At 40.2% G+C, this 27,580-nt stretch overlaps 2 protein-coding genes and 1 pseudogene across 3 annotated transcripts; 1 reads left to right on the top strand and 2 right to left on the bottom strand.

Annotated features, from left to right (window-relative positions):
• Window positions 1-661: 661 nt before the first annotated feature.
• On the bottom strand, window positions 662-3,520 carry LCMT2 (leucine carboxyl methyltransferase 2). The gene has a single exon (XM_015064862.3). The coding sequence runs from the start codon at window positions 3,518-3,520 to the stop codon at window positions 1,463-1,465; it is 2,058 nt and encodes a 685-aa protein (XP_014920348.1). The 3' UTR covers window positions 662-1,462.
• LOC113602134 (uncharacterized) lies at window positions 921-1,029 on the bottom strand (annotated as a pseudogene).
• ADAL (adenosine deaminase like) lies at window positions 3,423-26,972 on the top strand. 2 transcript variants are annotated; one of them, XM_015064863.3, is made up of 11 exons: window positions 3,423-3,559; window positions 9,388-9,617; window positions 9,885-10,015; window positions 10,724-10,784; window positions 15,092-15,179; window positions 17,919-18,000; window positions 20,139-20,265; window positions 21,351-21,431; window positions 23,301-23,439; window positions 25,953-26,053; window positions 26,608-26,972. In XM_015064863.3, exons 2-11 carry the CDS (start codon window positions 9,552-9,554, stop codon window positions 26,800-26,802), a joined length of 1,071 nt encoding a protein of 356 aa, XP_014920349.1. In that variant the 5' UTR covers window positions 3,423-3,559; window positions 9,388-9,551; the 3' UTR covers window positions 26,803-26,972. The 2 variants fall into 2 exon arrangements, with proteins under 2 accessions (XP_014920349.1, XP_014920350.1); XM_015064864.3 differs by lacking the exon at window positions 3,423-3,559 and adding an exon at window positions 3,687-3,897.
• The last annotated feature ends 608 nt before the right edge of the window (window positions 26,973-27,580 follow it).

Genomic DNA, 27,580 nt, shown 5'->3' with positions numbered 1-27,580 from the left:
AAGAGGATAATTGAGAAGAATTTAATGAAGATACTAATTAAAAAAGGGTGAGCAGGATTAAGGGAAACCAAATCAGGATGGTGAAATACCTCAGAAATGTCCCAATCTTTCTGCAATGATGGTAATGTTAGACATCTACATTGCCTAATAACCATGGATATTAGCCTCATGAGGCTGGCTATTGAGCACTTAAAATTGATTAATGCAACTAAGCCACAGAATTCATTTTACTTAATCTCAATTAATTAAAGTTTAAATAGCCACATGTGACTAATGGTTGCTATACTGGACAGTGCAGCTAAGGTCTAACAAAGAACCATTACAATTCTTAGGCCTAGAGAGGTAAGAAGGCACAATTACTGGAACCTGGAGTAATGCAGAATTAGAGCTTATAGAAGAGAACTACATGATAGTAGTCATGTGGCCTTTGACAGAAGAATGCAGCCACTGATAACTTGCAGACTGGCAGAGGAAACTGAGAATACCCTGACTCATTCTTCCTGCCCAACAATCCCCCTCTGATGCTTCTGACTGGTAGAGCTCACCAGAAACTAGAGGAACAAGAAAACTTTTATATAGTCCATAAGAGTCAGCACAGAACATAGTGAAGGATGGAGACTAGATCTGGAGTAAAACATTATCATACCATGTACAAAATGACTTGAGGCATAAAATGTCTGGTTTATTAGTATTAATAAATCTAAAAAAATGGAACAAGTGGCAAAAAAAATTAAAAGCATATTTTTCAATAAAGTCCTACAAATGTCTTATTAAAAGCTATCCCAGAGTTCTCTGTTGCACTAAATGGCACAAATGCTTTAATCCAACTGTAAGTGGGTTCACTTCCGATTTTATACATGAAGAATGAAATCAAACCATGTCCCTTCGGTGACATTCAACCTTGTATTTTTTTTAAGGTAGCATCATAAAAACAAGGCCTCAAAAATTGGGTAAAAACTCATTTCTGTACTTCTCCATGGAAATCTTTAGGAAAAGGCAAAAGATTTATGTAATCTGAAACCAGAGTATCAACCTTGTATTTTTACCAAGAATCTGTGTTAAACTTTTTCAAAATAGCATTTCAAATCACAACGCCTGAGTGGGAAATTTTTCACTTGACTTAGGCTGAAGGTCATTGTAACTCAATAAATGGATAAACTTAGATGAGGAAAACCAATCAACTAGACACATAGGGATCCAAAGGCTCCCCAATTCCTATTCTAGGACTGTATGGTCATTCTCTTTGGACAGGCCTACTTATGTTTTATTTTTGTACCATCTCTCTGAATGTTGGTATGTGTTTTAACAACCTGTTTCACTTTCTGCACTGGATAGTAGTGCTAAAGAGAAGAAAATGATGGGGAAGGAAAGAGTTGTAGTATGTATAGCCACAGTCAAATCCTATTTGTGGAAACCTTTATTGTGTACTTCAGTGATTCTTGAATATTCCAAAAGTCCAGTCCTACTGTCCAGCACTTAAGGAAGAAAGGTCTAATGTCACTGCATGGGGGTTGAAGTAGGTGCCAAAAGAAAAGCAGTTCCCACCACCTCCAAGGAGCAGGAGCTGTTGCTCTTCAGGAAGCAGGATGCTGGTATGATTGTGTAACATTAATGGCCATGGCACACATGTTGTGTCAATTTGATACTCAGAGCTCAACCCTGTAGTCAAATCAATTATAGTCACCCCAGGAATTGAGGAGGAATGAATCCAAACCCCACCAACCAGTAGAAGCTTCCCGTTGAGCACATGAGCTGTGTGTGAATACCTTGGAGTAATGGGGGGCTGGATGACTATTGATTCCCACAGGAATCCACAAGAAATTGGTTTTAAAAAGAGTACAGAGCTCAGTGGCTCCTCAGAAGCACCCAGACCTCCAGCAATAAGGGCTCCCCCTTGCCAGCTGCAGGCACTATGTGAATGCCGACCTTCAGGTGCTTCCCCCTTCACTGGGATACTGACCCAGGCCATTGTCCCCATATGTAGGAAATGCCAGTCACTTAGAACAGGTTCCACCACACTTCGACCCCCATACACAAACAAATACTTCTGATTCTTACAGGACACTTCTGTTGTTGAATGCCGCCAACATGACAACGTGGAATCTTCTGGGCCAGCCTTTGCTACTGTTACATTTAGGTCCCCAGTGCTATTATCCTCACTCTTACAGACACCAAGTTGTAGAATCCCCAAGGCTGGAGTTACTGGGGACAGTCTCCCTCCCAGAACCAGAACCTGAGTATCTGAAAGTCTTGTCATGGTGTGATAAAGGCGCCCATCCCACTGGGCTCCAGTCCCACAACTGCGTATTTGGTTGCCTTTCCATTCAAAGTCACAATGTCTTGACAGCAAGTGAAACTTGCTCACTCGGCAATGCCGCCCCTCTTGTTCTCCAAATCCTCCTGCACTAAGAATAATGCTTGGGCTCAAAAGGACAGAAGCGTGCCCATATCTCCTAAGGTTTGGGCCCTGGTTGTCACTGGTGACTACACTGGCAGGCAAGACTCCTGATGGAGAATCAGGATCTACTCGAGGAAACGCCTCTGAGGGTGGAAACACCAGAGTTTGGGTGAGAACATCTCCTCTAGAAGCGGCCAAAATGAAATAGTGGGCGCACTTCAGATGCCACTCCTCAAACTCATCAAAAGGTTCAAGATTTTCCACTCGCTGGCATTCTTCTGGGGGGAGAAAGCAGCGATAGAATTTATTCATGTCCATGGCACTGCAGGCAGTCCAGCCAGCCTGAAGGAAGCGATGCTGCTGGGCCTGCACGTCGGGAAAGCGGTCCAGGCCATGAAGGGGAGAATTAAGCTGCCGAAAATGCTGCTGCATGAACTGGCCAAACGCATCGTGCGGTCTCATCTGCTCGTAGATCACGAAAAGGGCATCAGGAAAACGTTGGGCTGCCCAGGCGATGAGGGCCGCGGCCTCGTCCGGGTCGAGGTAGGTCAGCACTGCCTCTGCTAGGAGCAGAGTGGGCGCGGCTGCGTGGAGGCCCGCGGCGGCCAGGGCCTGATCCAATCGCGGGAGCTGTCGCAGGTCCAGGCCCAGGAGGCGGTAGTCCAAACTCTCAAAGCACAGTGCTGACGCGGGGTCCCCGTTCTGGAAAGGCCCAGTTAACGCGCACAGTTCCGGCGTATCTCGAATCCTTTCCGCTTTGTACCGGGCCACGTCCGGAAAGTCTACCTCCCAGACTGCAGCCTCGGCCAGGCGGCCCTCACTTTTCAGGCGAAAATACAGAGAATCGGAGCCAGCTCCCAACGACACTATCTGTGCCCGAGGCGCGCCGGGGGCCGCGCACGTCCGTTCCAGGAAGGCGCGCACGCAGTGCCCCACGGCGCGTGCGCGGACGTAGTAGCCGCGGTGGATGAGCGGCGCCCGGCGTGCGGTCCCTGGAACGAGCAACGCTGCAAAGGGGTCGTGCACGTACCCGTGCGTGGCCAGGGAACTCTTGCTGAGGGCGCTGCTGTCGTTAGTGCTCTGTACTGCCCCCGCCCGACGCTCGCGGCTCCGCGGGCCCATGGCCAAGAAGAGGGTGAGGAGCAGCGCTCCGTCACGGTGGTGAGCTGCTCTTTCGTTCTGTTAATACCCACTGCGGGGACTTCTGTCCGGAGAGAGCTTTTCCGTGACTCCCCTTCCGCGTGTGTGCGCGTCACTTCCGTGAAGAACGCACCGCACCAATCAGAATTGAGGAGGGTGTCGCTTGTGCTAAAATTCGACTGTCTGATTTTTTTACGGATTTTCTGCGTCTGCATTTTTGGGGAAGGCTTACCGCTATGGCTTATTGTAGGCATGTGGACTGTGTCCGGAAGGCGCTTTTCTACAAGCCTTTACGTCTGAGGGGGAAATTTAGCTAAGTCCTCATAGCTGTCTCAACTGTTGACAAGAATCTTTAAGGGGTGAGTCTGTGAGGACTGACAACCAGACCTCCTTGGTTGGCAGGGTAGGCATTGAGTAATTTGGTAGGGGCACAGCAGGGTTAGAACCTCTGACCTTGGGGGGCAAGGAGAAGGGGTCGTTTCTCAGATGCTAACTACTAGTACTTACTAATTTATGTAATGCTTTAGTAGTTTAAAAACAGATCCCATTTAAATCTGAAAACAAGTCAGTGAGGCCAGGAGCAAAATGAAAAATTTTTTACAGAGGTTGTGATTCATCTAATAAATGTTTCCCCACAGACATATACTGTTAATTCCCCTGTATTCCCGGCTCTGTGCAAAGCTGACAATAAGTAAGCCACTCAGCCTCTGTTTCTCAGTTATAAAGTTGTTTTTTTTTTTTTTTAATGTTTATTTGCTTTTGAGAGAGACAGAGGCAGAGGGTGAGCAGGGGAGGGGCAGAGAGAGGGAGACACACAGTCTGAAACAGGCGTCAGGCTCTTAGCGGCCAGCACAGAGCCTGATGCGGGGCTCGAACCCGTGGACAGTGATCATGACTTGAGCCGAGTAGGGCGCCCAACCGACTAAGCCACCTAAGCGCCCCTCTGCTCTCAGTTATAAAATTACATTCCCCTCCACTTCTGAAAGTCTCTGATTCTAGGGTGGTGTTGAATATATCCACAGAAGAGGGAATCACAGAAGAGAGGTGATTATTCTCTCTGAAATGGTCTGGGACTTGTTGGGTGTTTAAAATAACCATGGAAGGAGTGCCTGGGTGGCCCATTCGGTTGAGTGTCGGACTTAGGCTTGGGTCGTGATCTCATGGTTCATGGGTTCCAGCCCCGCTTCAGGCGGAGCCTAGAGCCTGCTTCGGATTCTGTGTCTCCCTCTCTTTCTGCCCCTCCCCTGCTCGCACTCGCTCTCTCAGAAATAAATAAACATTAAAAATTAAAAAAAAAAAGCCATCGAGTTTCTAAGTTGGGTGTTTGGAAGTCATCACCAGTAGGAAACTGCTTCCAGAGATATTTGGGAGATTTATAATTTCTTAATTGGGATTTGGTGACTGACTGCAGGGGCTGAGGGGAGAAGGAAATCAGGATTACTGTCACTATGGTGACCTTGAAGCAGTGTGGCAGAATGATTAAGAGCAAGAGTTTAGGAGTGCAGCTGATTTGGATTTGGATACTGGGACTCAGAAGTTTGAGTCAGGATAAAGTTTCGGTCATTGAAAAGTGTCTTTCGATTTGGTGTTGAAGAGCTTCTAATGACTTTAGGGAGAGCAATTTCTGTGGAGCAGAAAGGGCAGAATTTATGTTTCAGTGAATGGTAGATAAGAAAATGGAGGCAGCCAGTCTAAATTATGCTTTCAAGGACCTTAGCTTAGAATGAAAGGAAAGACAAGGCAGTAAAGAGGGATATGGGATGAAAGAACGGTTTTGTTTGCCTGTTTCTTAGGTGGAAGCAAATAATGTACCTGCGTGTTGGTTCCCTGAGGGAAATTAGCCAGTGGAGAGAGAGGTTGGAGGAACAGAAAAGTGAGATTAACTGGTGGAGTAATGACTTGAAATAGCTAGGAGGGACTGGGATTTAGGGCACAAATTGATGTTGAGGACAGAAGAATGAATCCTTTACCTCTGACTTATGAGAGAAGAAAGTGCACAGATATAGATAAGTATAGGTGTAGGTGAAGGCAGAGAGAGAGAGAGGGAATCCATACCTGATGGCTTCTGTTATCTCTCTAAAGCTGGCAGCTGGGTTGTTAGTTCAGTGTGAGGGGATTGGGGGGGGGGGGGGTGTCGCTTCAAGTGTTTGGAATTGCCTCTGATGGGAATGGGAGCTCCCCTGAGCTTGCTGGGCTGTGGGAGCCTCATCTCTAAAATAAGAAGAGTAGGGGCGCTCAGTCGGTTAAGCGGCCCACTTAGGTTCCGGTCATGAACTCAGGTCCGTGAGTTCGAGCCCCGCGTTGGGCTCTGTGCTGACAGCTCAGAGCCTGGAGCCTGTTTCATATTCAGTGTCTCCCTCTCTCTGACCCTCCCCTGTTCATGCTCTGTCTCTCCCTGTCTCAAAAATAAATAAACGTTAAAAAAAATAAAATAAAAATAAAATAAAATAAGAAGAGTAAGTGCTGCTTTCTGAGTTGTCTCAGATTTGATTGAGGGCCAAAGAGAAAAAAAAAAAGAAAGACTTGTGGTACTTTAAAATATGTATACAGTACTGTAGAAGTGTATTGTTAGGATAAGTTAGTAAAATATATGTGATATGTTAGAAATAGTACTTTTTTGATAAAGAACAGATCAAGAAAAGTGATTCAGGAAGAAAGAGAATGCAGCCAAATTTGTGATTTGTGTACCTTACAATTGTTTTCCGGTTATTATTTTTTAATCTGTTTTTTCTCATGTAAAATGAGGATGATAATATCTCATGGATTGTTGTGAGGATTAAGTAAAATAACCACCGAAGAAACTTAGCACAGTGTTTGGCTCATGATAAGTACTTAATAAATAGTAACAAATGTCTTTATTATTATGAGTTCTCTTTTTTTTTATTTTTTATTTTTTTGGTATGAAAAATATTCTCTGGGAGATAGGAGACTTGGTTCTGATCTTGGTAACTTGATGAAATGTAATACAAATGTAGAAAGATCTTAACTCAATGTGTTGCCTTTTGGCTACCCACTCCGATCCCAGTTTTTTCTGGCCCATGCCAAACCTAGCCCAGAAAGGTAGAATGTGACAGGGCATGGTATTGTTGATGGCAGTATCTTAGGCATGGATCAGTGAAACAAGTTTTTTATTTTATTTTTTTAAGTTTATTTTTTTTTAGTAATCCCTATCCCCAATGTGGGGCTTAAATTCACAACCCCAAAATCAAGAGTTTCATGCTTCTCAGACTGAGCCAGCCAGGCACCTGAAAACAACAATATTTTAAATGTGTAAAGATGGTGCTTTTTGGTGGCTTTCAGATTTCCTCAGGTTAACATTGTAGCCAGTGGGTCAGTAAATTTACAATGAGTTAAAGCTCAATCTGGAGGGTGGCTTGAATGTAGCACAAAATAAAATCAGGGTCCTAGAGCCAATCCTAGAGGATTGACCAGTCAATAAAATCAATCCTAGAGGATTAAAAATGTATATGAAAGGCTAGCCACCTGTCAGATTATCAGCCCGCTGTGAAAAATGTCCTAAGTGCTTTTTTAGGTTGTTGTTCTGTTGTGTAAACATAAAAGTTCTTCCCTCTCACAATTCATAATAATAAAATTGTTTTGCAAGTTTTAAAAATTATTTAATTATTTTATAATTACTTAAAATTAATTTATTAACTATTTAATTTTTTAAATTATTAGTAAGTAAATTATCTAATTTGTTATTCAAATTTTTCATGTATTAAAATTATTTTAGAAAGCAATCAAGTATTACATGCTTGTTGTGAAACCTTCAAATTGAACAAAACTGTGTATGGTAAATAAAAGTGAAATTGTCTCCCTTGATGTTTGCCATTTCCAACCCACTTTCTTAAGACTTCTATGTATCCTTTCCACCCAGGTATATGTATGGTTTATCTCCCTCTCTGTTTTTATATTATTTTTGCTTCCCTTCCCTTATGTTCATCTGTTTTGTATCTTAAATTCCACTCAGGAGTGAAATAATGTGATATTTGTCTTCCTCTGACTTACTTCACTTAGCATAATACACTGTAGTTCTATCCATGTTGTTGTAAATGGCAAGATTTCATTCTTTTTGATCACCAAGTAATATTCCATTGTGTGTGTGTGTGTGTGTGTGTGTGTGTGTGTGTGTGTGTGTGTGTATACACACACACACCACATCTTCTTTGTCCATCAGTCGATGGACATTTGGGCTCTTTCCATACTTTGGCTATTGTTTATTGACCATTTTAATATTGTGGTAACTTATTTAACGCCTCTCAGTATCAACTTGATTTGTAATGTGGCAAATTTATTTTGCAAGGTTATTGGGAAAATTAAAAGTAATAGTAAAAGCACTTGCTACTTACCTGGTAGGGTCTGAATGGAAACTATTCTTCTTATCAATATCATCATCATTAAGATGTGAGAACCCAGAGGGTCAGGGTGTCTATTCTGAAAATCACTGAATTTCATTTGAAATTTTAATTTATAAGCCACCTTCAGAGGTGAAGGGAAATGAAGATTTATTTATCATCTACAGTATGCTAAGCATTGTCCTAGGTGCTAGGGAGGTAAAATAAGCTATAGTCCTGTTTCTTCTGAAGTTCATAATCTGGTGAGAAAGAAAGACAAGTAAATCAGTGATTGAGATACTATGTGACAAAGTGCTGATTTAAAGGTAGTCAATGGATTATATGGGACAGTAGTAGAGGGAAAGTAGATTACTTTATTAATCCTTAGAGCTACTCTGCATTTGTATCCCATTTTTACAAATAAGAAAACTGAAACTAAGTAATGAAGGCCATACAGCTACTAGATGGCAGAACTATGAGAATTAATCTAGGTACATGTGACTCCAGTTCCTCTGCTCTTCCTTTTATTTTATGTTATGTTATGTTATTTTTGAGAGAGAGACAGCATGAGTGAGGGAGTGGCAAGGAGAGAGAGAGAGAAAGAGGAGGGGGGGAGAGAAAGAGAATGAATGAGAATATCCCAAGTAGGCTCCTCACTGTCAGCACAGAGCCCAATGCAGGGCTCAAACTCAGGAAACCATGAGATCATGACCTGAGCTGAAACCAAGAGTTGGATGCTTAACCAACTGAGCCACCCAGGTGCCCCTCTTCCTTTATATTTTTTAAGCAGCTCAAAAACATAAACTTTTACCCAAAATAGGCTTTATAAATTTCTACTTTTAGAAGTAGTTTCATAGAAAGTTCTAATAGGTAAGGAATACTCAATACCTTACTAAATTCCTTTATTTTTTTATTTTTTTATTTTGAGAGAGAGAGCAAGCAGGAGAGGGGCAGAGAGAAGGAGAGAGAATCCCAGGCAGGCTCTGCACCATCAGCGTGGAGCCCAAACCCATGAACTGTGAGATCATGACCCAAACCAAAATCAAGAGTCTGACGCCTAACCGACTGAGCCACCCAGGCACCCCACTTTAGTAAATTTCAGATTTTAATTCACCTCTACCAGTTTGAGGCATTTTCTTATTTCTAGTTCAGATTGTTAGTTTGCTTAAATTAGCATTGAAGGGGTTTTCATTTTTTAAAAAAAATTTTTTTAATGTTTATTTCATTTTTGAGAGAGAGAGAGGCAGAGCACAAGCAAGGGAGGGGCAGAGAGAGAGAGAGAGAGAGAGAGACAGAATTTGAAGCAGGCTCCAGGCTCTGAGCTGTCAGCACAGAGCCTGATGCAGAGCTCAGACCCACCAACTGCAAGATCATGACCTGAGCTGAAGTTGGACACTTAACTGACTGAGCCACCCATGCGCCCTGGGGTTTTCATCTTTTAAGGAATAAAGTGGCAAAATTCTGTTTCTTTGCTTTTGTGTCAACACCTGAAAATGTTCACATTTGTTTACATAGGTGAAGCTGAGCCCAGAGCTACATATACAGTTTATCTTATCAAAATGTATGGACATAAAACAATCTGAAGGAAGTCAAGACCACAGAACTTACTGACAAAAGTACATGGTACTGTTTATAACAAGAACGAGAGTATTTGGAGAAAGAGCTTTTTCTACTACGTCATGATGGAAGCAGAAGAACACCAGCAACCATGGAAGACAGCTTTTTATTCAGAATTACCTAAAGTGGTGAGAATTCAGCCACAGATTTCTGGAGTGGTTACTAATTATATGGACATCTGTGTTGTTGTTGTTGTTGTTGTTGTTGTTGTTGTTGTCACAAAGAGAAGTAAATTTTATAGGTAGAATTTAAACTTTGTAAACTATAAGAGTCATGTAGCTACATCTGGTAGGTAGTTTACCTGGTACAGAATACAAACATCAAGTACCTGGTATGATGCTATGAATCTAGTTGATACTTGAGAAGTTTTTGCTGATTGTGTTCTCTTGTTTTAGGAACTTCATGCCCACTTGAATGGATCCATTAGTTCTAATACCATGAAGAAATTGATAGCCAAGAAGCCAGATCTTAAAATCCACGATCAGATGACTATGATTGACAAGGGAAAGAAAAGAACTTTAGAAGAGTGAGTTTGGGGAGGTTGTGGACATACTTCTTTTTTTTCTCTTTTATTTGAGATTGTAAATAGTATGTAAGAATCCAGATTTTTGTAGTTTAGAAATGTGTAGTCATTTGGTATGGAGGGTATAACTTGACATACAGCATTTTTTTCCAGCTGTCAGGCTGTTGACAGTATTTTTAGTGATTTAGGTTGTTTGTAAAGTTGTACTATATTGAAATATTCTTTCTTTCTCTTTTTAAAGCTTATTTATTTTGAGAGAGAGAGAGCGGGGGAGGAGCAGAGAGAGAGAGAGAGAGACAGAGAATCCCAAGCAGGCTCCACATGATGGGGGGCTCAGTCTCATGAACCATGAGATCATAACCTGAGCCGAAATCAAGAGTCAGACACTTAATTGACCGAGCCACTCAGGTGCCCCTGGAATATTCTTTAGACTTAAAAATATAGGCTTATTGACTTGTCTGTTTGCTGTTATCAGCAGAGGGTAGGAGGTGTGGTGAAGGGAAGCTACTGTTGCCCGCTTAAAAATAATGTTTTATTTTTAGTCATTTGATTATCCTTCCAGATCAGTATAATTTTTGAAAAACTTAGTCTGTAATTCTTTATAGATGTATAATTAGTATTAGCCTAAAATATATTAATTCAACGTAATGGGTTTGTCTTGAGTGACAAGTTTTTGATGACTAGAGTATGTTAAAACTTTTCATGTTGCAGATGTTTCCAGATATTTCAAATTATTCACCAGCTTACTACTAGCCCTGAAGATATTCTAATGGTGAGAAATGAAGCAATTTTTAGAGTGGTTTAAAAACTATTAAGTAATTTGTGCACTTCTGGTGTTACACATGACCTTTTGCTTTGATCAAGAATCAAATGAGAAATGCTTTCTGCTTTTTTATGGTAACTGTTTTCAAAACCAACATCTGACATTTGCCGAGAACTAATATCAAAAGACTACATTCATTGAAAAAGATAAAAGAACCAAGATCATCATTTTCTGTTACATACAGGATAAAATGGAGGATAAGATCCTGTCCTGTTTTCCATATATTACTTACCATATGAAATATTTGACCATATCTGGCCATTTTCTTGATAAGGGTTTATCTGTATTACTTGAGATACTTTTAACTGCCTAGGTGCACAGTATAGACAGTAAAGTTCAAGAAGTACTTAGAGATTGAATGACTGATTAATCCCTAGGGAAAGTGTGCCTTCCCTCTGAGGATGAAGGACTAGAGGACACCATTGTGTTCTCTTATCTGAAGCTCTGTGATATTAGAGCCTGATACAGAAGACTGGCTTTTGTATCATTGTCTCACCAGGATGGCATTTTAAAATGTACTCTTTGTAAATGGAGAAAAGTAAATCCTACCAGTGTTATTAACCATTAGAAAAAAAATTGCAGATTAAGAAGTATAACCTGTGTTTTTGGAGAACTAACTTCTGACTGGTCAAGAAAGAATTTTCCTCAGCTGAGACTGCTTCTCATGATAACTATAAGTAATCATCTTTTGAAGGAGAGTTAACTCTAAAAGTTTAGCTCAACAGAAGTTGATTGAGTGTCCGCAATGTTCTAGGCACTCTGCGAAAGACTGGGGGGTATGAAGATAGATGGACATGGTTCCTGCCCGTGAGGAATTTATATTTAGGTTGGAGAGACAGACCCATAAGTAGATAAATCCAATATAATGAGGTAAGCTGTGTGTTAGAGATATACACAGGGATTTATAGGAGCATTGTCTGATCAGCCACTCAATAGCATTGAATACTGCTAGGAATGTTTCACTTTCTGTTGTTGATTGTAACAGAGCAAAACTCATGAAATTTTGGATTTGAAGAGCTTAATATTCTGGCTATAATAATCCCATGCTCATTATTTAATTCCTTTCAAAGTTGTTAAAAAGCTTTCTTAAAATGAGATAAGGCCAAAGGATACAAAAATACAGATTTGAAGGGGTACATGCACCCCAGTGTTTTTGGCAACTTTATCAACAATAGCCAAACTATAGAAAGAGCCCAAATGTCCATCGACTGATGAATGGATTAAAGAAGATATGGTATATATACACAATGGAATATTTCACAGCCATCAAAAAAAAAATGAAATCTTGCCATTTGCAACAATGTGGATGGAGGTAGAGAATATTATGCTAAGCGAAATAAGTCAGAGAAAAACAAATACCATATGATTTCATTCATGTGTGCAAATTAAGAAACAAAACAGGTGAACATATGGAGGGAAAAAGGAAAAAAAGAGAGAGGGAAACTAACCTTAACTTTTAGAAATAGAGAACAAACTGAGGATTGATGAAGGGAGGGAGGTGGGGGGTGGGTTAGGTGGGGAATGGGTACTAAGGAGTGCACTTGTTATGATGAGCACTGGGTGTTGTATGTACATGATAAATCACTGAATTCTCCTGAAACCAATATTGCACTGTATGCTAACTAGAATTTAAATAAAACTTGAAATGGAAAAAAAAGCAAGGTGAGGAATTAAGATTCTGTGATTTGACTTAGTGGTACTAGAATGAATAACTTTAGGTGGTTCCGAAGGAGGACGCCGAGAGTGAAATTAGTAACATTTACATATAATAAATGAACGCTGTACGGGAGTACGTGGAGAGATTGTTTGTAAATGTGGGATCAAGTGTGTGGGATCACTTAACAGTCCAGGCAAGGTAACCTGGGTGTAACCTCAAAGAGAAAAAGGATTGGAACGTGATTGATGTGCCAGACACCACATCCAAGACTACTTTCTGAGGTAGGTATTTTTACTGTTCCCTTTTTGCAGGTAGAAAAAAAACAAAAAACAAAAAAAAACCCTGAGGCTTAAGTAGGTTAAAGGTAACTTGTTCAAGGTCACTCACAGAATAAGTGGAGGAATTGATTGTCTGGTTCCAGAGCCTATGTTCTTTTTTTTTTTTTTTTAATGTTTTAATGTTTGTTTATTTTTGAGAGAGAGAGAGAGAGAGAGAGAGAGCGTCAGTGGGAGAGGAGCAGAGAGAGAGGGAGACACAGAACTCCAAGCGGGCTCCAGGCTCCGCACTGTCAGTACAGAGCCCGACGCGGGGCTCAAACTCACAAACTGAGATCAGGACCTGAGCTAAAGTCAGATGCTTAACCGACTAAGCCGCCCCGGCGCACCTAGAACCCATATTCATTCTCATTCAAGAGATGCAGTCTTACACCATCCTTAGAGTAAGCAGAAACTTAACTGCATTGTGTCGTATCTGAAGAAGGAGCTTGAAAAAGAGTTGTCCTCAGTATCTGTTGCTGCATGGAGCAGAAAGGCCTGAATCTGGCAGACACAGTTGTGGACTCCAGGGAAGTACTATTGAACATGAGTAGGGATGATTCCACAGGCCTCAACATGGCCTAGATAAATCATTTCATTGCTCTCATTCCGTGCTTGTCAGTGTCCTTCTGTTTTAGTTAGTTTCACAGGTACCTCAAGAAACCAAGAAAGAGTACTTGGATAGTAGATGTGGTCTCGTCAGTCAGTGAGGACCACCACTTCATACCCTCACTTCCACCCTCATTGTTAATGCATACATTAGCAAGTAGGCTTCTGCATTAGCTACATGTGAGCTGGGATAGAGTGGGTTGGCCTCTGTGGGTCTGTTCGGTTCTGGAGCCACTGACAAGATGCAAGCTCCTTGGTCTGTGTAGATGAGGCCAACATTCTGGTAGTGGCATTGGCAGCAACATGGAGTTTTGGGGGCAGCAGTGCCATGGGGTCCAATACCTGTGATGATCATACAGAAGCTACAGGGTCATGCTTAGTGGTGGAAGAAGCAATGGTATCTTGCTTGGTCTAGGAGTGTCACATGATTTTGAATGCTTTTTGAGGCTGATTTTCCAGACATGCTGAATCTGAGCCTTGTATATTTATATTATAATAAATTCCTTTTTGGCTTTAAATACACACGCGCAAAACCAGATGAAGCCCAGACCTTGGATCACAGTGAATCTACCAAAGTAGTGCCACCTTGTTAGGCGCTGTCTACATAATCAGCCAACCTTTATTCCTTTGCCAGGACACTGCCCTTGCATGCCTATGTGCTTGTAGTTGAAGCGGGTTAAGATTAGGGTACCAACTGCAAGGACTAACTAGAGCTGGTTGTCACAGCATTTCCAACCTGGTCCTTTTTTCTTCTAGATTTGGTATTTTTAGGATTGATGGCAGAGAAGGAAAAAATGAGTTTATCCTTTTGATATCATTTGCCCTGGTCATTTAACCATTTTTGGATTGTTGAAATTTGTGCTAACATGGATACCATTTTACTCATATTTATCACCCATTTTCTTTGCCAAAGAGGAATTTTTCTTAGTACTTTTGGGGCAAATTTAACCCTGCCTGAAGAAATTCTTGAAAAGTACAGCTTATTCCTAAATAACTTGAATAAGAACATTAAGCCATGGCTTTAAATGGTGAGTCAGTAATACCTAATCGTTTTAGCCACTTCTTTCTTTTTTTTAATGTTTATTTTTGAGAGAGAGAAAGAGAGCACAAACAGGGAAGGGGAAAAGAGAGAGAGGGAGACACAGAATCTGAAGTAGGCTCCAGGCTCTGAGCTGTCAGCACAGAGCCTGACACCGAGCTCTAACTCATGAACCACAAGATCATGACCTGAGCCAAAGTTGGATGCTCAACTGACTGAGCCACCCAGGTGCCCTGCCATTTATTTACATATGTACCTCCCTAGTACTATGCACTCATAGGTAGTTTTAGTTTTGCCTCATTTCTCTGTTTTATCAACTGCTGTTGTGAACACTAGGAAATGGAGAAATGCTAAAGAGAAAAGAGCAGAAAGGTGTGCATGATGTGTATATTTGGATTTAATGTGAGAATGAGTGCTGTGAGGGGAGCTGTTGGAAGTGTTACAGTTTGGTCAGTCTCCCGCAAGGGTATGACAGAGCAGGTCATCTGGACTGCGTGAGAGACTTCCAACATTTTTTGCAAATCAAGTTTAATGCATGTGATAAAGCTGTAGCATGTGTTGGGACATTACACCAACGTTTTTACTGGGACCCTTACACTAACGTTATCAATATTGTGTCCATTGCCTTAATTATCAGGTCACAAAAGATGTCATTAAAGAATTTGCAAATGATGGTGTCAAGTACCTGGAACTAAGGAGCACACCCCGAAGAGAAGATGCTACAGGTAGAATTTAATTACTTCTTGGCAAATGTACTTTTTTTTTTCCTGCATGCTTTGATGATTTAAGTGTTTGTAAGTTTGGGAATATGAAGCATTTACTTTTACACTGTTCAGGAGTTAACAGTCCAAATCTTATGATGTACATTATTAATGAGTGAGGTATTAAGTTAAAATCAGATCAGGGATTATCTGTTTAAGGGAAATAAGAAAACCTGCAAAAAATTGGTTTGTTCTTATTTGTTTTTCTCACTCTGAGAAAAGGATACTTACTCCTTATAGTTACATTGTTTTAAAGAGAGGCTAATTCTCAGTCCTTGCATCAAGGGCACTTGAGACAGTGCCACTTGAGTTGATGCAGACTCATGTTTTATGACGGTCCCAGAAATGAAGATTTTTCAGTCACTTCTCGGACACTGATAGGCCAGGAGCCAGCAGCAATAAGGTGGTAAAACCTCTTTTCATGGAAATGAGTGGATGTGAATGTGGTGTGGTCTGAATTCCCTGGGACCCTCTTTTCATAAGGACAACATTGAGAGATATTATGTAGTGTCATTGGGTCCCTTGTAATATGTTGTGTGTGACCTGAAAAGGCCCTGTCAGGTCATCTTGTGCCCTGACATGTGTAGCCCGATCACTCAGAGGGTAAACATTTTAAAACTACATAATGTAAATATTGAGGTGCGACAAGCAGAAAATTCTTACCTTGCATTTTTAAATTGCAGGATCAGTTCCAAGTTATGCTGGTGAGGATAGTGGAAGGGAAGGAGAGAAGAAACCTGCCACTTATTAGAGCTAGTTTGCTCTTTGAATGGAGATTCAAAACGGGATGTTAGCCTAAAATACAATAGTGGGGAATGGGTAAATAAGGGTTAATGGAATATTAGACAACCATTAAAAGTATTTGCAAGGATACTTTAAAGACTTGGGGCTAAGCTCAGAATAGTATTAAACAACTGAACTGGATACACATATACCTAGTAGCATCTCATCTATTAAAAAAAAACATGTATGTATACTTAGAAAAACAAAGACAGTGGTTATCTCTGAGTGGTAGGATTACAGGTTAACTCTTACTTTTTTTCTTTATAATTTTCTGTGCTTTATTAGAGATTTTCCGGGGTGTCTGTGTGGCTCAGTCAGTTGGGCGTCTGACTCGATATTTCCCCAGGCCATGATCTCAGATCTCAGGGTCGTAAGAACGAGCCCCTCATTGAGCCCTGCAGTGGGCTCTGCACTGACAACATGGAGCCTACTTGGGACTCTCTCTGTCCCTCTCTCTCTGCCCCTCTTAACAATAAATAAACTTAAAAAAATTTATTAGTGGGGCGCCTGGGTGGCTCAGTCGGTTAAGCGTCCGACTTCAGCTCAGGTCACGATCTCGAGGTCCTCAAGTTTGAGCCCCACGTCGGGCTCTGGGCTGATGGCTCAGAGCCTGGAGCCTGCTTCCAATTCTGTGTTTCCCTCTCTCTCTGCCCCTCCCCCATTCATGCTGTGTCTCTCTCTGTCTCAAAAATAAATAAACGTTAAAAAAAAAATTTAAAAAAATTTATTAGAGATTTTTCATCAAAAATAAGTATTTTATGATTGGGGTATGAGAGTATTTTAGAGGAAGTTGTTCTGGAGAGTGTTCTTTCAGAGCCCCTCAGAAGAGGAGGGCTTTTGCACCCAAAACTGGAAGAACTGCTCTAGTGCCTAGACTGGAAACATCGAGCCTGACCAGGATTGAGGTGAGAGCCCAAGAGGGGATTTTTTTCTGGACCAGCAGGAAAACATTCTGCTAATAGAGAAAAATGGTTTTGTTATTTTAAGGACAGGCCTTTAGAAAGGGCTTGTTCTTGTGTTTGTAGAACAACACTTCAAATGTTCATAGCAATTTGTGAGAGTAGTTGTTTATTTAAAAAAAAAATTTTTTTTTTAATTTTTAAGAGAGAGAGGAAGTAGGGGAGGGGCAGAGAGAGAGAGAACCCCAAGCAGGCTCCACACCAACAGTGCTGAGCTTGATGCTGGACTCACACCCACGAAACTGTGAGATCATGACCTGAGCTGAAACCAAGAGGTGGATGCTTAACCGACTGAGCCACCCAGGTGCCCCTGTTTAAATTTTTTTTAAATAGCTCCATGCCCAACATGGGGCTTGAACTCATGACCCTCAGATCAAGAGTCTCATGCTCTACCCACTAAGCCAGCCAAGTGCCTCTGTGAGAGTAGTTTTATGTCTGTTGAATCTAAGAAAATTTTTATTTATTTTAGCATTTATTTATTTTTATTCTAAGAAAATTTTTAAAGGGCTTTATTTTGTATGTCTTTTTTTTTTTTCATTTCAGTTTTTTTAGTACTTCATTTAAAAAATTTTTATTAAGGGTCGTCGGCTGGGCGGCTCAGTCGTTTAAGCATCCAACTCCTGGTTTCCGCTCAGGTCATGATCTCACGGTGTGTGGGTTTGAGCCCTGCATCAGGCTCTACACTGGCAGTGCAGAGGCTGCTTGGGATTCTCTGTTTCCCTCTCTCTTTCCCCCTCCCCTACTCTGGCTCTCTCTCTCTCTCAAAATAGATAAACATTTAAAAAGCATAATTAGTATTTACAAAAAAAAAGTACCTGTAAGGGCCATGTTTTAACTCATCTTTAATCATACCCTGTCACAACATAAAGTAAAAATGTAATTATTCTTAGAGGGATGCTAATGTTGAAGGATGAAATAGTTGATGATCTCTTTACAAATATTTTCTTTATGTCCTCTCCAGGAATGACTAAAAAGACTTATGTGGAATCTGTACTTGAGGGTATTAAACAGTCCAAACAAGAAAACATAGACATTGATGTTAGGTAAGCAGCACTGTACCTTAGTGATCACTGTTTTAAAAACTAGAATGTGAAAATGTTGTTATTTTGATCATGAGTGTAACAGATTTTTATATATCAAACGGTAACTGATTTTACCTTAGAAAAAAAGAGTCAAGAACTCTATTGCTCAAAGTTGAGAATGCAACTCTAATTTATTCATGTGGCAGTAAAATTCTGAGCACTGTTGCTCTAGAGAAGTATGGCTTCCTATTGCCTCCACTAAAATCAGAATTCTTATTGTGGCCAATAAGGTCCCATGTGATCCGGTTGCCTCTCTTCAACAGCCTTATCAGGACCACTGGTTATTACATGCTGGTTTGCTGTCTGTTCCTCAGATAGGCCAAGACTATCCCACCTCAACACCTTTGTACTAGAACACACTTCTGCCATATCCTTGCATGGCTGGCTTTTCATTATTCACTTCTCCTTTTGGTTGTCACTTGCTCAGAGGGGTCTTCCTTGACCACATTATCTAAAGTGCCCCCCAAATCCTCTAGTAACCCCATTTATTTCCTTTCTGGCATTCTTCTTAGCAGGATCAGAAATTATCTTGTTTTATTTGTATATGTGCTGCTGAAGCAAGCACTGTCTTATTTTATTTGTACACATATACCCACTAGAGTGTAAATTCATGAAGCTAGGAATCTTTTCTTTTGATTCTCCACTACCCCTCCAGTACTTAGAACAGAGGTAACATAATCAGGGCTCAATAAATCCTTGAAGGAAGAAAGCTACCTGTATAGTTTCTGGCTACAAAATCTCTCCAAATTAACCTTAACTAGGCTAACACCATACCCTCGCCTCCAAAAACAGGTAAAAGACAAGAGAATTCAGAAAAGAAGACTTACAAATGGCCAGTGAATGTATAGGGAACTGTTTAATCTCACTAATCAGACAGTTTTAAAAAGAAATATTACAATGCCATTTCAGTAGGCCCTCTCCAAAAAGGGTAATAACCAATTGTGAACTTACACACTGCTAGTGAGCATATGTGATAAATAAAACTTCTGTAAAGAGCAATATGTATTCAGATGTATAAAAATTTTTCCCTCTGATCCAGTATCCCACTTCTAGAGATGTTTTCCTAAGGAAATAAATTGATTTATATGTAAGATTCTTTATTATAGTGTTATTTATAACAAAAAGTAGAAAAAATCCTTAAACATTCAGCAATCAGAAGACAGTTATATTTTGTTATGTTCATATGATTTATGTTGTTTTCTAACATTATTTGATGGCAGGAGAAATCGTTAAGTTAAAAAAAAAGACTGCATTTTATATATAGTTGACCCAAATTTTGTAAATAAATAAATGCTGGAGGAATTTATTTTTGTATGTGTGTAAAAAATTGATAAATCAATAAATGCTGGAGGAAAATTATGCAATATTAACAGGGGTTCTTTGGGTGTTAGATGCCAGCTAACATACGAAGAATGCATTTGTATCAGCTTTTGAATATGTGTTAGAATTAGAATATTACTATTTTTGTAACACTTAATGAAATAATGGATCTAAGCCTCCTGATGAAGGAACATGCCACCACCTATGAAATACTCTTGCCAAAAAATTGAATCTGATCAAGCCTGTAGACTAGATTTAATTTTCAATTTATAGGAAATATAAGAGACAGGAGAACAGGTTAGCAACACAGGAATTCATTCATCAAAATACATATTGTGGGAAGCTTTATAGGACAAAGCACCTGGTTTCTTCAACAAATAAATTCAAAAAAAGAGGTGGTGTGGGGGGTATGGAGAAGGGGTAAGGTGGGGCGTGAAGGGAGTGCCTCTAGATTAAAAGAGTCTTGGGATACATTGACCAACATAATACTTGGACTTTTGTTGCATTCTGAATCAAAAAAACTAAAAAACAAATACATGAACAATAGCAACAACAAAAACATGAGACATTTAGAAATATGAATACTAACTAGGTGTTTGGTGCTATTTAGGAATTTATGTCTCTTGCCTTCTGGCAAAGTAAGCTGTCCTGTCAGTCAGGCTATACCTTTCCTAGTAACTAACTTTAACATGTAGCCTGCTATACCTCCCTGGGTATACTCAGAGTTGTCTTTTTTATGTGTACCGTATTTGTTTTCAACTTTTTTTCTTATATTAAAGGTATTTGATAGCAATCGACAGAAGAGGTGGCCCTTCAGTGGCCAAGGAGACTGTTAAACTTGCTGAAGAATTCTGGCTCTCTACTGAGGATACAGTTCTTGGCCTTGACCTCAGTGGAGACCCTACTGTAAGCTACTTTTCCTAAATACATTTTATTTCTGGAAGATAGAATCAGTTTGTGGGGTAAGGATTAGCTTGGAGCATCCTGCATTTTCCAGAGGTCCAGCTGACTCTCAGTGTAGATGAAGACCTATTCTGCCCTGGATGACCATAATGTCTGTAGCAATTGTTCTCAACGAGGACTCTGGGAAAGAATTAGGCCTCTAAAACAGAAAAAAGAAAATGATTAGCATGGCAATATGATTATTTTCTCCATTCTTCTAAAGATGCTACCCAGTATCTTTCTATATGCATAGGAGAGAAGTTAATTTATTACATACAATGCATGTTTAATGCTTAATTAATACTTCATTATGACTAGGGCTTAATTATCTCATAGAACCCCCAGTTGAGAGAGGCTGGCCTACAGCTTCTTGAATGTCAGATTCAAGAACAGTGTCTAACCTGTGGCACTATTGACATTCTGGGCCAAATAATTCTTTGTCCTGGGAGGATGTCTGTGTATTGCAGGGTGTTTAGTAGCATCCCTGGTCTCTCTATCCACTAGATACCAGAAGCACCTTCCTAGATGTGACAACCAGAAATGTTTCTAGATATTGCCAAATGTCCCCTGTGGTGGCAGAATTGCCTCTAACTAAAAACCATTGAATTTAGGGAGTCCCAGGAAACTGGTTCTTATGGCTTTGTCTAAACCTGGATTATTCTGCTCTTGTTTCATTCATCTATTTGGTAGAAGCTTTCTTGCTCTAATCATCCAGGTTTCTGAATCAGGTGAGTTCTCCTCCTTAGTGCTAGATATCTAGATTTCCTTTCAGAAATAAAATTTGGTGACCTCCATACCTAGCTTGGCTGACTGACCTCGGGTTCACGAGACTTAACATTCTTGAGGGCAGGGATTGTGTCTTTGCCAGCTTTGTATTCCCTAAGGTGTCTAGCACATTATAGGTGCTTTATAAATGAAATTTTCAAATGAATCAATCTGCCATTTTTTCTTGCCATTATTTTTATTCCTTTGTTTACTGAGACAGAGTACCCAATTCTTTAGTTTGCCTAAAACGTTAATGCATCTTTGTTTTAACTTTTATCTTCAAGGTAGGACAAGCAAAAGACTTCTTGGAACCTCTTTTAGAAGCTAAAAAAGCAGGTCTGAAGTTGGCATTGCATCTTTCAGAGGTAAATAATATTGTAAAATTAGGCTGAGAAGGTAGATTACAATGAAAATAATAATCATTTGTAAATGGCTAAAAGTAAACCTGCCTTGGAAAAACATTTTTTTAGAGGAGGAACGTAGAAATGTTTTAAAATGTAAATTATAATGGTAAAGGCATGACTTTTCTTTAGTCCCTCATGTTACTGTTTTTATGTCTTTGTGGTTCCTGGGGGTGGCTGTTGACTTGCACTACAGCTGTGTTATTAAAGCAGCTTAATGACATCTTACTAGAGAAAAATGCATAAATTTTCATCATCAGGCTTGTCATTGGCCAGCTGACACTGAGAAAAGCACCAGTTCATCTCACTTGTCTTTGTAGGATAAGGGACCTGAATGTATGACATACACTAGTAAGAAAGGAAGTAACTCATCATTATTTTATAAGGCTTATCAGAAGATCAGGTGCCCTTCATTGGGCCTCCGCTCCTTGGCAACATGAGCACAATGACAGACAACGTACAGATAATGGTGGGAGAACAGTCACTTTCGTAAGCACATCCCTGTGAGGCAAAGAAGGGTGTCTACTACACTTTCCCCCATTTTACAGATGGATTTACTTTGTACCTCAGCACTTCTACCAATTTTTTTTCTTCCTTCCTTCCTTCCTTCCTTCCTTCCTTCCTTCCTTCCTTCCTTCCTTTTCTTTCTTTCTTTCTTTCTTTCTTTCTTTCTTTCTTTCTTTCTGCATACAAAAGCTGTACATAATTATTGTATACAACTTGATGAGTTTGGGGTTTATTGTCTTGAGTGCAGGAAATAATACTTAAGCTACTTATCTCACAAGTTTATTGTATTAGGTGCAGTAATATGTAAAGGTTGAATAGCATCATGATTTGAGGCAAAAATTAGAGCTTCTTGTCAATACTGATGTTTTTCATTTCTACAAGCAAAGAGTCAGTAATCTAGTGGAAGAACTTAAAATCTAGGATCTGTGTTTCCACAGTCTGATCAAAAACCTCTCTCACTCATAGGTTAGCCTCTAGCTGACCTAACTGATGTCTGATTTTTAGCTATAGGTCAGTATAATGGAACAGCCAGCATGTTTTACTGTGACTGGTTATCTCTGGTTTTGGGCAACTGCATCAGAACCTTCTCTTTACCTTAGTCTCTATTGCTTTTCTTGTTTGATCCATAAAACATTTCATTTCAAAAAAAATTTTTTTAATAAAAAAATAAAACATTTCAACATGTTATGGTCATTTGTATTTTAGGCTATCCAGCAGATAAAGAGCACAGCCAGACCTTTTCATGGTAGTTGGGGAATGTCTAGCTTTGTCAAAATAAAACATGCACATCTGAGCCCTGAAGTCAGAGCTCCATGACCTTAGACCAAAAAAAAGACAAAAAACAAAAAAACAAGCTTTATGTTTTGACTGCAAAAGTTAGGTGTATCTGAAGAAAATCCAAGTATAGAGAAGTATAATGTAGAAGGAAAAAAATAAAAAATGGAGGGTCCGCTTTCCCATTTCAGTTCTGCTCCCACATTGATCCTATTACTTTCTCTGAACTTTAATTTCTTCATCTTAATACTTTGTAAGATTCTTGTGAGGTTTAAAGGAGAATTTATGTGAAAAGGCGCAGAGCAGGGCTGTGTTTGTTGTTATTATTACCTTTGCTGTTAACTATATTATTGTCATTGAAGTGAATCTAGAAGAATATTGGGAAATGAAAGATAAAGGCAAAGAAGAGAGCTGGGAAGGTATAAGTAGTTCAGCTTTCCAGAGTGTCAGCATTATCTTCTTTGAGGGACAGAGTAGCTGGCTGTAGAAAAAAAAGTACTTTGGAGAACCACTGGAAAGGTTATTCATTCTCTCTCTCTCTCTCTTTTTGAGATTCCAAACCAAAAAAAAGAAACACAATTACTTCTGGATCTACTTCCTGACAGAATTGGGCATGGGACATTTCTCAACTCCTCTGAGGGAGGATCGCTGGAACTGGTAGATTTTGTGAGGCAACACCAGATACCACTGGGTAAGGCTTGGGGCTTTAAGTCCTCCAGACAACACTGTGTGCCTTTGTCCCCAACCACCAGGTTGCATGCAACCCAAATGTAGAGGAGTACTGTTCTAAATATGTAAGTGTCATTTAGAAATAAAAAGTTGCATGGTGCATGTGCTTCCTGAGCCTCATTTAAATAACAGAAAGTTTTACTACCTTCCATTAGAATATAAGCTCCATGAAAGCAGGGCCTTTGTCTTGTTCACTGCTACATTCCCTAGTTCCGGAAACTCAGTATTATATTGAAGGAATAAGGGTCATCTAGTATTTTTAAATGACTTTAACCAAATTAATATGTGTTATGAAAATATGTGACATTTATTTAAAAATTAAGAATTAAAGGGGTGCCTGGGTGGCTCAGTCGGTTATGCATCCGACTTCGGCTCAGGTCATGATCTCATGGTCTGTGAGTTCGAGCCCCGCGTCGGGCTCTGTGCTGACAGCTCAGAGCCTGGAGCCTGCTTCAGATTCTGTGTCTCCCTCTCTCTCTGGCCCTCCCCCATTCATGCTGTGTCTCTTTCTGTCTCAAAAATAAATAAACATTAAAAAAAATAAAAAATAAATAAAAATTAAGAATTATGGATGATTCCAAGTCCTATTTTTATATGTGTGTTGACTATTACATACTTGTTTGTCTACATCTGTATCCCTGGAGTTGCTTTTATTTAACAACAAGTATTTATGAAGTGCCTACTCTTTTCTAGTCACTGTTCAAATTGCTGGGAAGAGAGCAGTAAACAATACAGGCAAGATTTCTTTCTCAGGGAACTTATATTCTAGCATAGGTAAGAGAGGCAGTAAACAGTTACACAAGAAAATGTCAGTGTTAAGTTCTTTGAAGAAAGTTAAACAGTATGATATAATAGTGATGAGATAGCCACTTTCAATTGGATGTCCAGGAAAGGCCTTTTCTCTAGAGGGAAAAAAGCAGTTGGCTGAAAACTATTTTACTACCTTATCAACTTGCTAAATTTGCAAATTGATCAATTGGCAAAAACGTGTGGGTGTGTGTTTTTTAATTACTGATAGAGTTTTCAGCCATTAATAAGTTTTTTTTTTTTACTAAGGACATTAAAAAAATTTTTTTAATCTTTATTTATTTTGAGAGAGCAAGAGAGAGACAGAGCGTGAGCAGGGGAGGGGCAGAGAGAGGAGACACAGAATCCGAAACAGACTCTAGGCTTAGAGCTGTCAGCACAGAGACCAGAGCAGGGCTTGAACCCATGAACCGTAAGATCATGACCTGAGCTGAACTCAGACCCTTAATCAACTGAGCCACCCAGGCGCCCCATAAGGACATTTTTAAACATCCATAAAAGTAGAGAAAATGGAAACCACTTGCATAGTGATCTTAGTGTGGTGGCCCAGCTCTGCACCCAGCAGAGTGAGGGAGCAAGTGGCTATCCCTTGGACTGAGTGGGAGGCTGCCTTACCCTACTCAGCAATCACCATCAGTCAAGTCAGTGAAGTATTTCTGCTCTGGCTGGGGTAGCTGGGTACAGTGTGTCAAGGCAGGAATTTGCTAATAATAGAAGTCATTTTTTTTTTAATGTTTATTTATTTTAGAGAGAGAGCACAAGCGGGGGTGCAGAGAGATAGGGAGACACAGAATTCGAGGCAGCCTCCAGGCTCTGAGCTGATAGCACAGAACCCGATTTGGGGCTTGAACCCACAAAGTGTGAGATCATGACCTGAGCCAAAGTCGGCGCTCAACCAACAGAGCCACCCAGGCACCTCTAGGTGTCATTCTTAAGATGGACTTACTTGCAGCCGACAGTGAATAGACAGTTGTCTGAATAAAGAAGCTTAGGGATTTTCTTGAAGTTCATTTCTGCTCTTGGCTTTTTTTAATGCTATAGCCCTCAAGCAGTGCTACCATTTTGTCTTAGCCTCTACTGTAAGATGAGGAAGAAGTGCAGCAACCCTTCAAAAATTCCTTCATCAGGGGCGCCTGAGTGGCTCAGTCAGTTGTGTCAAAGATTTCGGGTCAGGTCATGAGCTCACAGTTTGTGAATTTGAGCCCCACATCTGGCTCTGTGCTGACAGCGTAGAGCCTTCTTGGGATTCTTTCTCTTAGTCCCTCTCTCTACCTGTCCCCTGGTTGCACTCTCTCTCTCTCTCAAAATAAATAAATAAACTTTAAAAAAAAAAAAAAAAAAAAGAACAGTTCCTTCATTCTACTTCCCTGCCTTCTCCAAGGTGACTGACTGCCTTTTACTTTCCTCTTTCTACTCCATTTCCACATGGCTGTGGAGGGGTAGGAGTTCCCTGCCTGGTACAGTTGCTGCCGTAAGTTGCAGCATATATTTACACACAACTACACTATTTGAACTACGAATTTTCACACATAAGGTCAATTTTGTAAACTCATGAACTACTGAAAATTAGCATACTTTGGAAAGATTTCTCATGTGTCTGCTTGGTGAACACATGAGTGAGTCTACTAATCTGCTTTTAATAAGAGACTTTTTTCTCTTTTCATCTAGAACTCTGTTTGACCTCAAACATCAAAAGTCAGATGGTTCCGTCTTATGACCAGCATCATTTTGGATTCTGGTACAGCATTGCCCATCCTTCTGTGATCTGTGTAAGGTTATTTTGTTTGAAGTACTTTGCTCCATTTTAGTTCCAGCGGTGCATTAGGTCAGACATTCACCCCTAGCTGAATGCTTTGCATGCCTGAGGGTAGCACCCAAGTAGAAGAGTAAGAGGGGATCAGGGCAGGAGGGGCTGCAGAGGGCCAAGGGAACTCAGGTTTGGCTCTATGGGAAAGGGTCCTGGATAGTACCCAAGGGAACATAAAAAAATACTGATGCCCAATACCATCCCTTGAGATTCTGTTTTATTTGATCTGGAGTGAGTCCTGTACACAGATACATTTTAAAAGCTTCCTAGGCGATTTTTAAATATGCAGCCATGGTTGAGAGCCACTAGTCTGGTGTTTTTAGTTTTTGTTTTAAAAAGGACAAATAAGCCAATTTCATTATAGACATGCATGAACACATTTATAGGCCTATTTAGGCTCTTAAAAGAAGCATGGTAAATATTAGGAAAATAGAGTGTAAACAAAAGTTTTTACAAAAACTATTTTCTTGTTCATTTTAAAACTTCTTGGTTTTGTTTTGTTTTGTTTTTTGGCAGACTGATGATAAGGGTGTTTTTGCAACACACCTTTCTGAAGAGTACCAGCTGGCTGCTGAAACATTTAATTTGACCCAGTCTCAAGTGTGGGATCTGTCTTATGAATCCATCAACTACATCTTTGCTTCTGACAGCACCAGGTCTGAACTGAGGAGGAAGTGGAATCATCTGAAACCCAGAGTGTTACATTTTTAAGCTGCAGTGAGATAAACTACTTTTGACTATGTGCTGCAACCAGGATCTTCCTGCCATATATCCCTCTTAGTAAACCGTCCACCGCTCCCTTTGAAGCACAGCAGCCAGCTACCATAGGTTCCATCACCAGCACCATATTTGTGGTTGGTGCTCAGTAAACATGTCTTAAACTGACTGCAGACTCTGAGGTCTTACAGAGCTTACCTCTAAGCTGCTTACTGGAAGGGACTTGAAAGTGGCTGCTAACTAAACTCCCCATTCCACCAGTTCCTTTCCATTAGTGATCATTAAACTTAAGGAAAATCAAAGAAATTTCTCATCAGGAAGAATTTTGGAGTTACTAATCTAAATAAGATGAGGAGAGGGGAAAACAGATTGCCACCAAAACCTTTAAGCCTTGTAGCTTGTGGCAACAGCTCTCTGTATTTTGTTGTGCTTATTTTAATCAGACTCCCTTCATTTAAGTATTCCCCGAAACCCCAGGCTATACTACATACCATGGATTTTTGTGAATATCCAGTAGTCAGGGTTAATCTACTTTGAATGACCCTAGTGACAGATAAAGCTAGCTTCTGAGATCTGACTTTGCCCTTCTCATGATTAATTCCCATGGAATCAAGGTGGTGGTTCTTTAAAATGTTCCTACCTTACTCTTCTCTTATTTTGACCATAATGGAGCTATGCCAGCCAAATATTTCTTGAACTCTAAGGTACTTTGGGCTTCAATCCAGCCTGTAATCTGACTTCCAGTTGTTCCAGAGTTTTGTTTCTGAAAGAG

The sequence above is a fragment of the Acinonyx jubatus genome, chromosome B3 (genome assembly GCF_027475565.1).
Source record: "Acinonyx jubatus isolate Ajub_Pintada_27869175 chromosome B3, VMU_Ajub_asm_v1.0, whole genome shotgun sequence".
In the NCBI taxonomy this organism is placed as follows: Eukaryota; Metazoa; Chordata; class Mammalia; order Carnivora; family Felidae; genus Acinonyx; species Acinonyx jubatus.
This window is presented reverse-complemented; position numbering and strand designations above follow the sequence as displayed.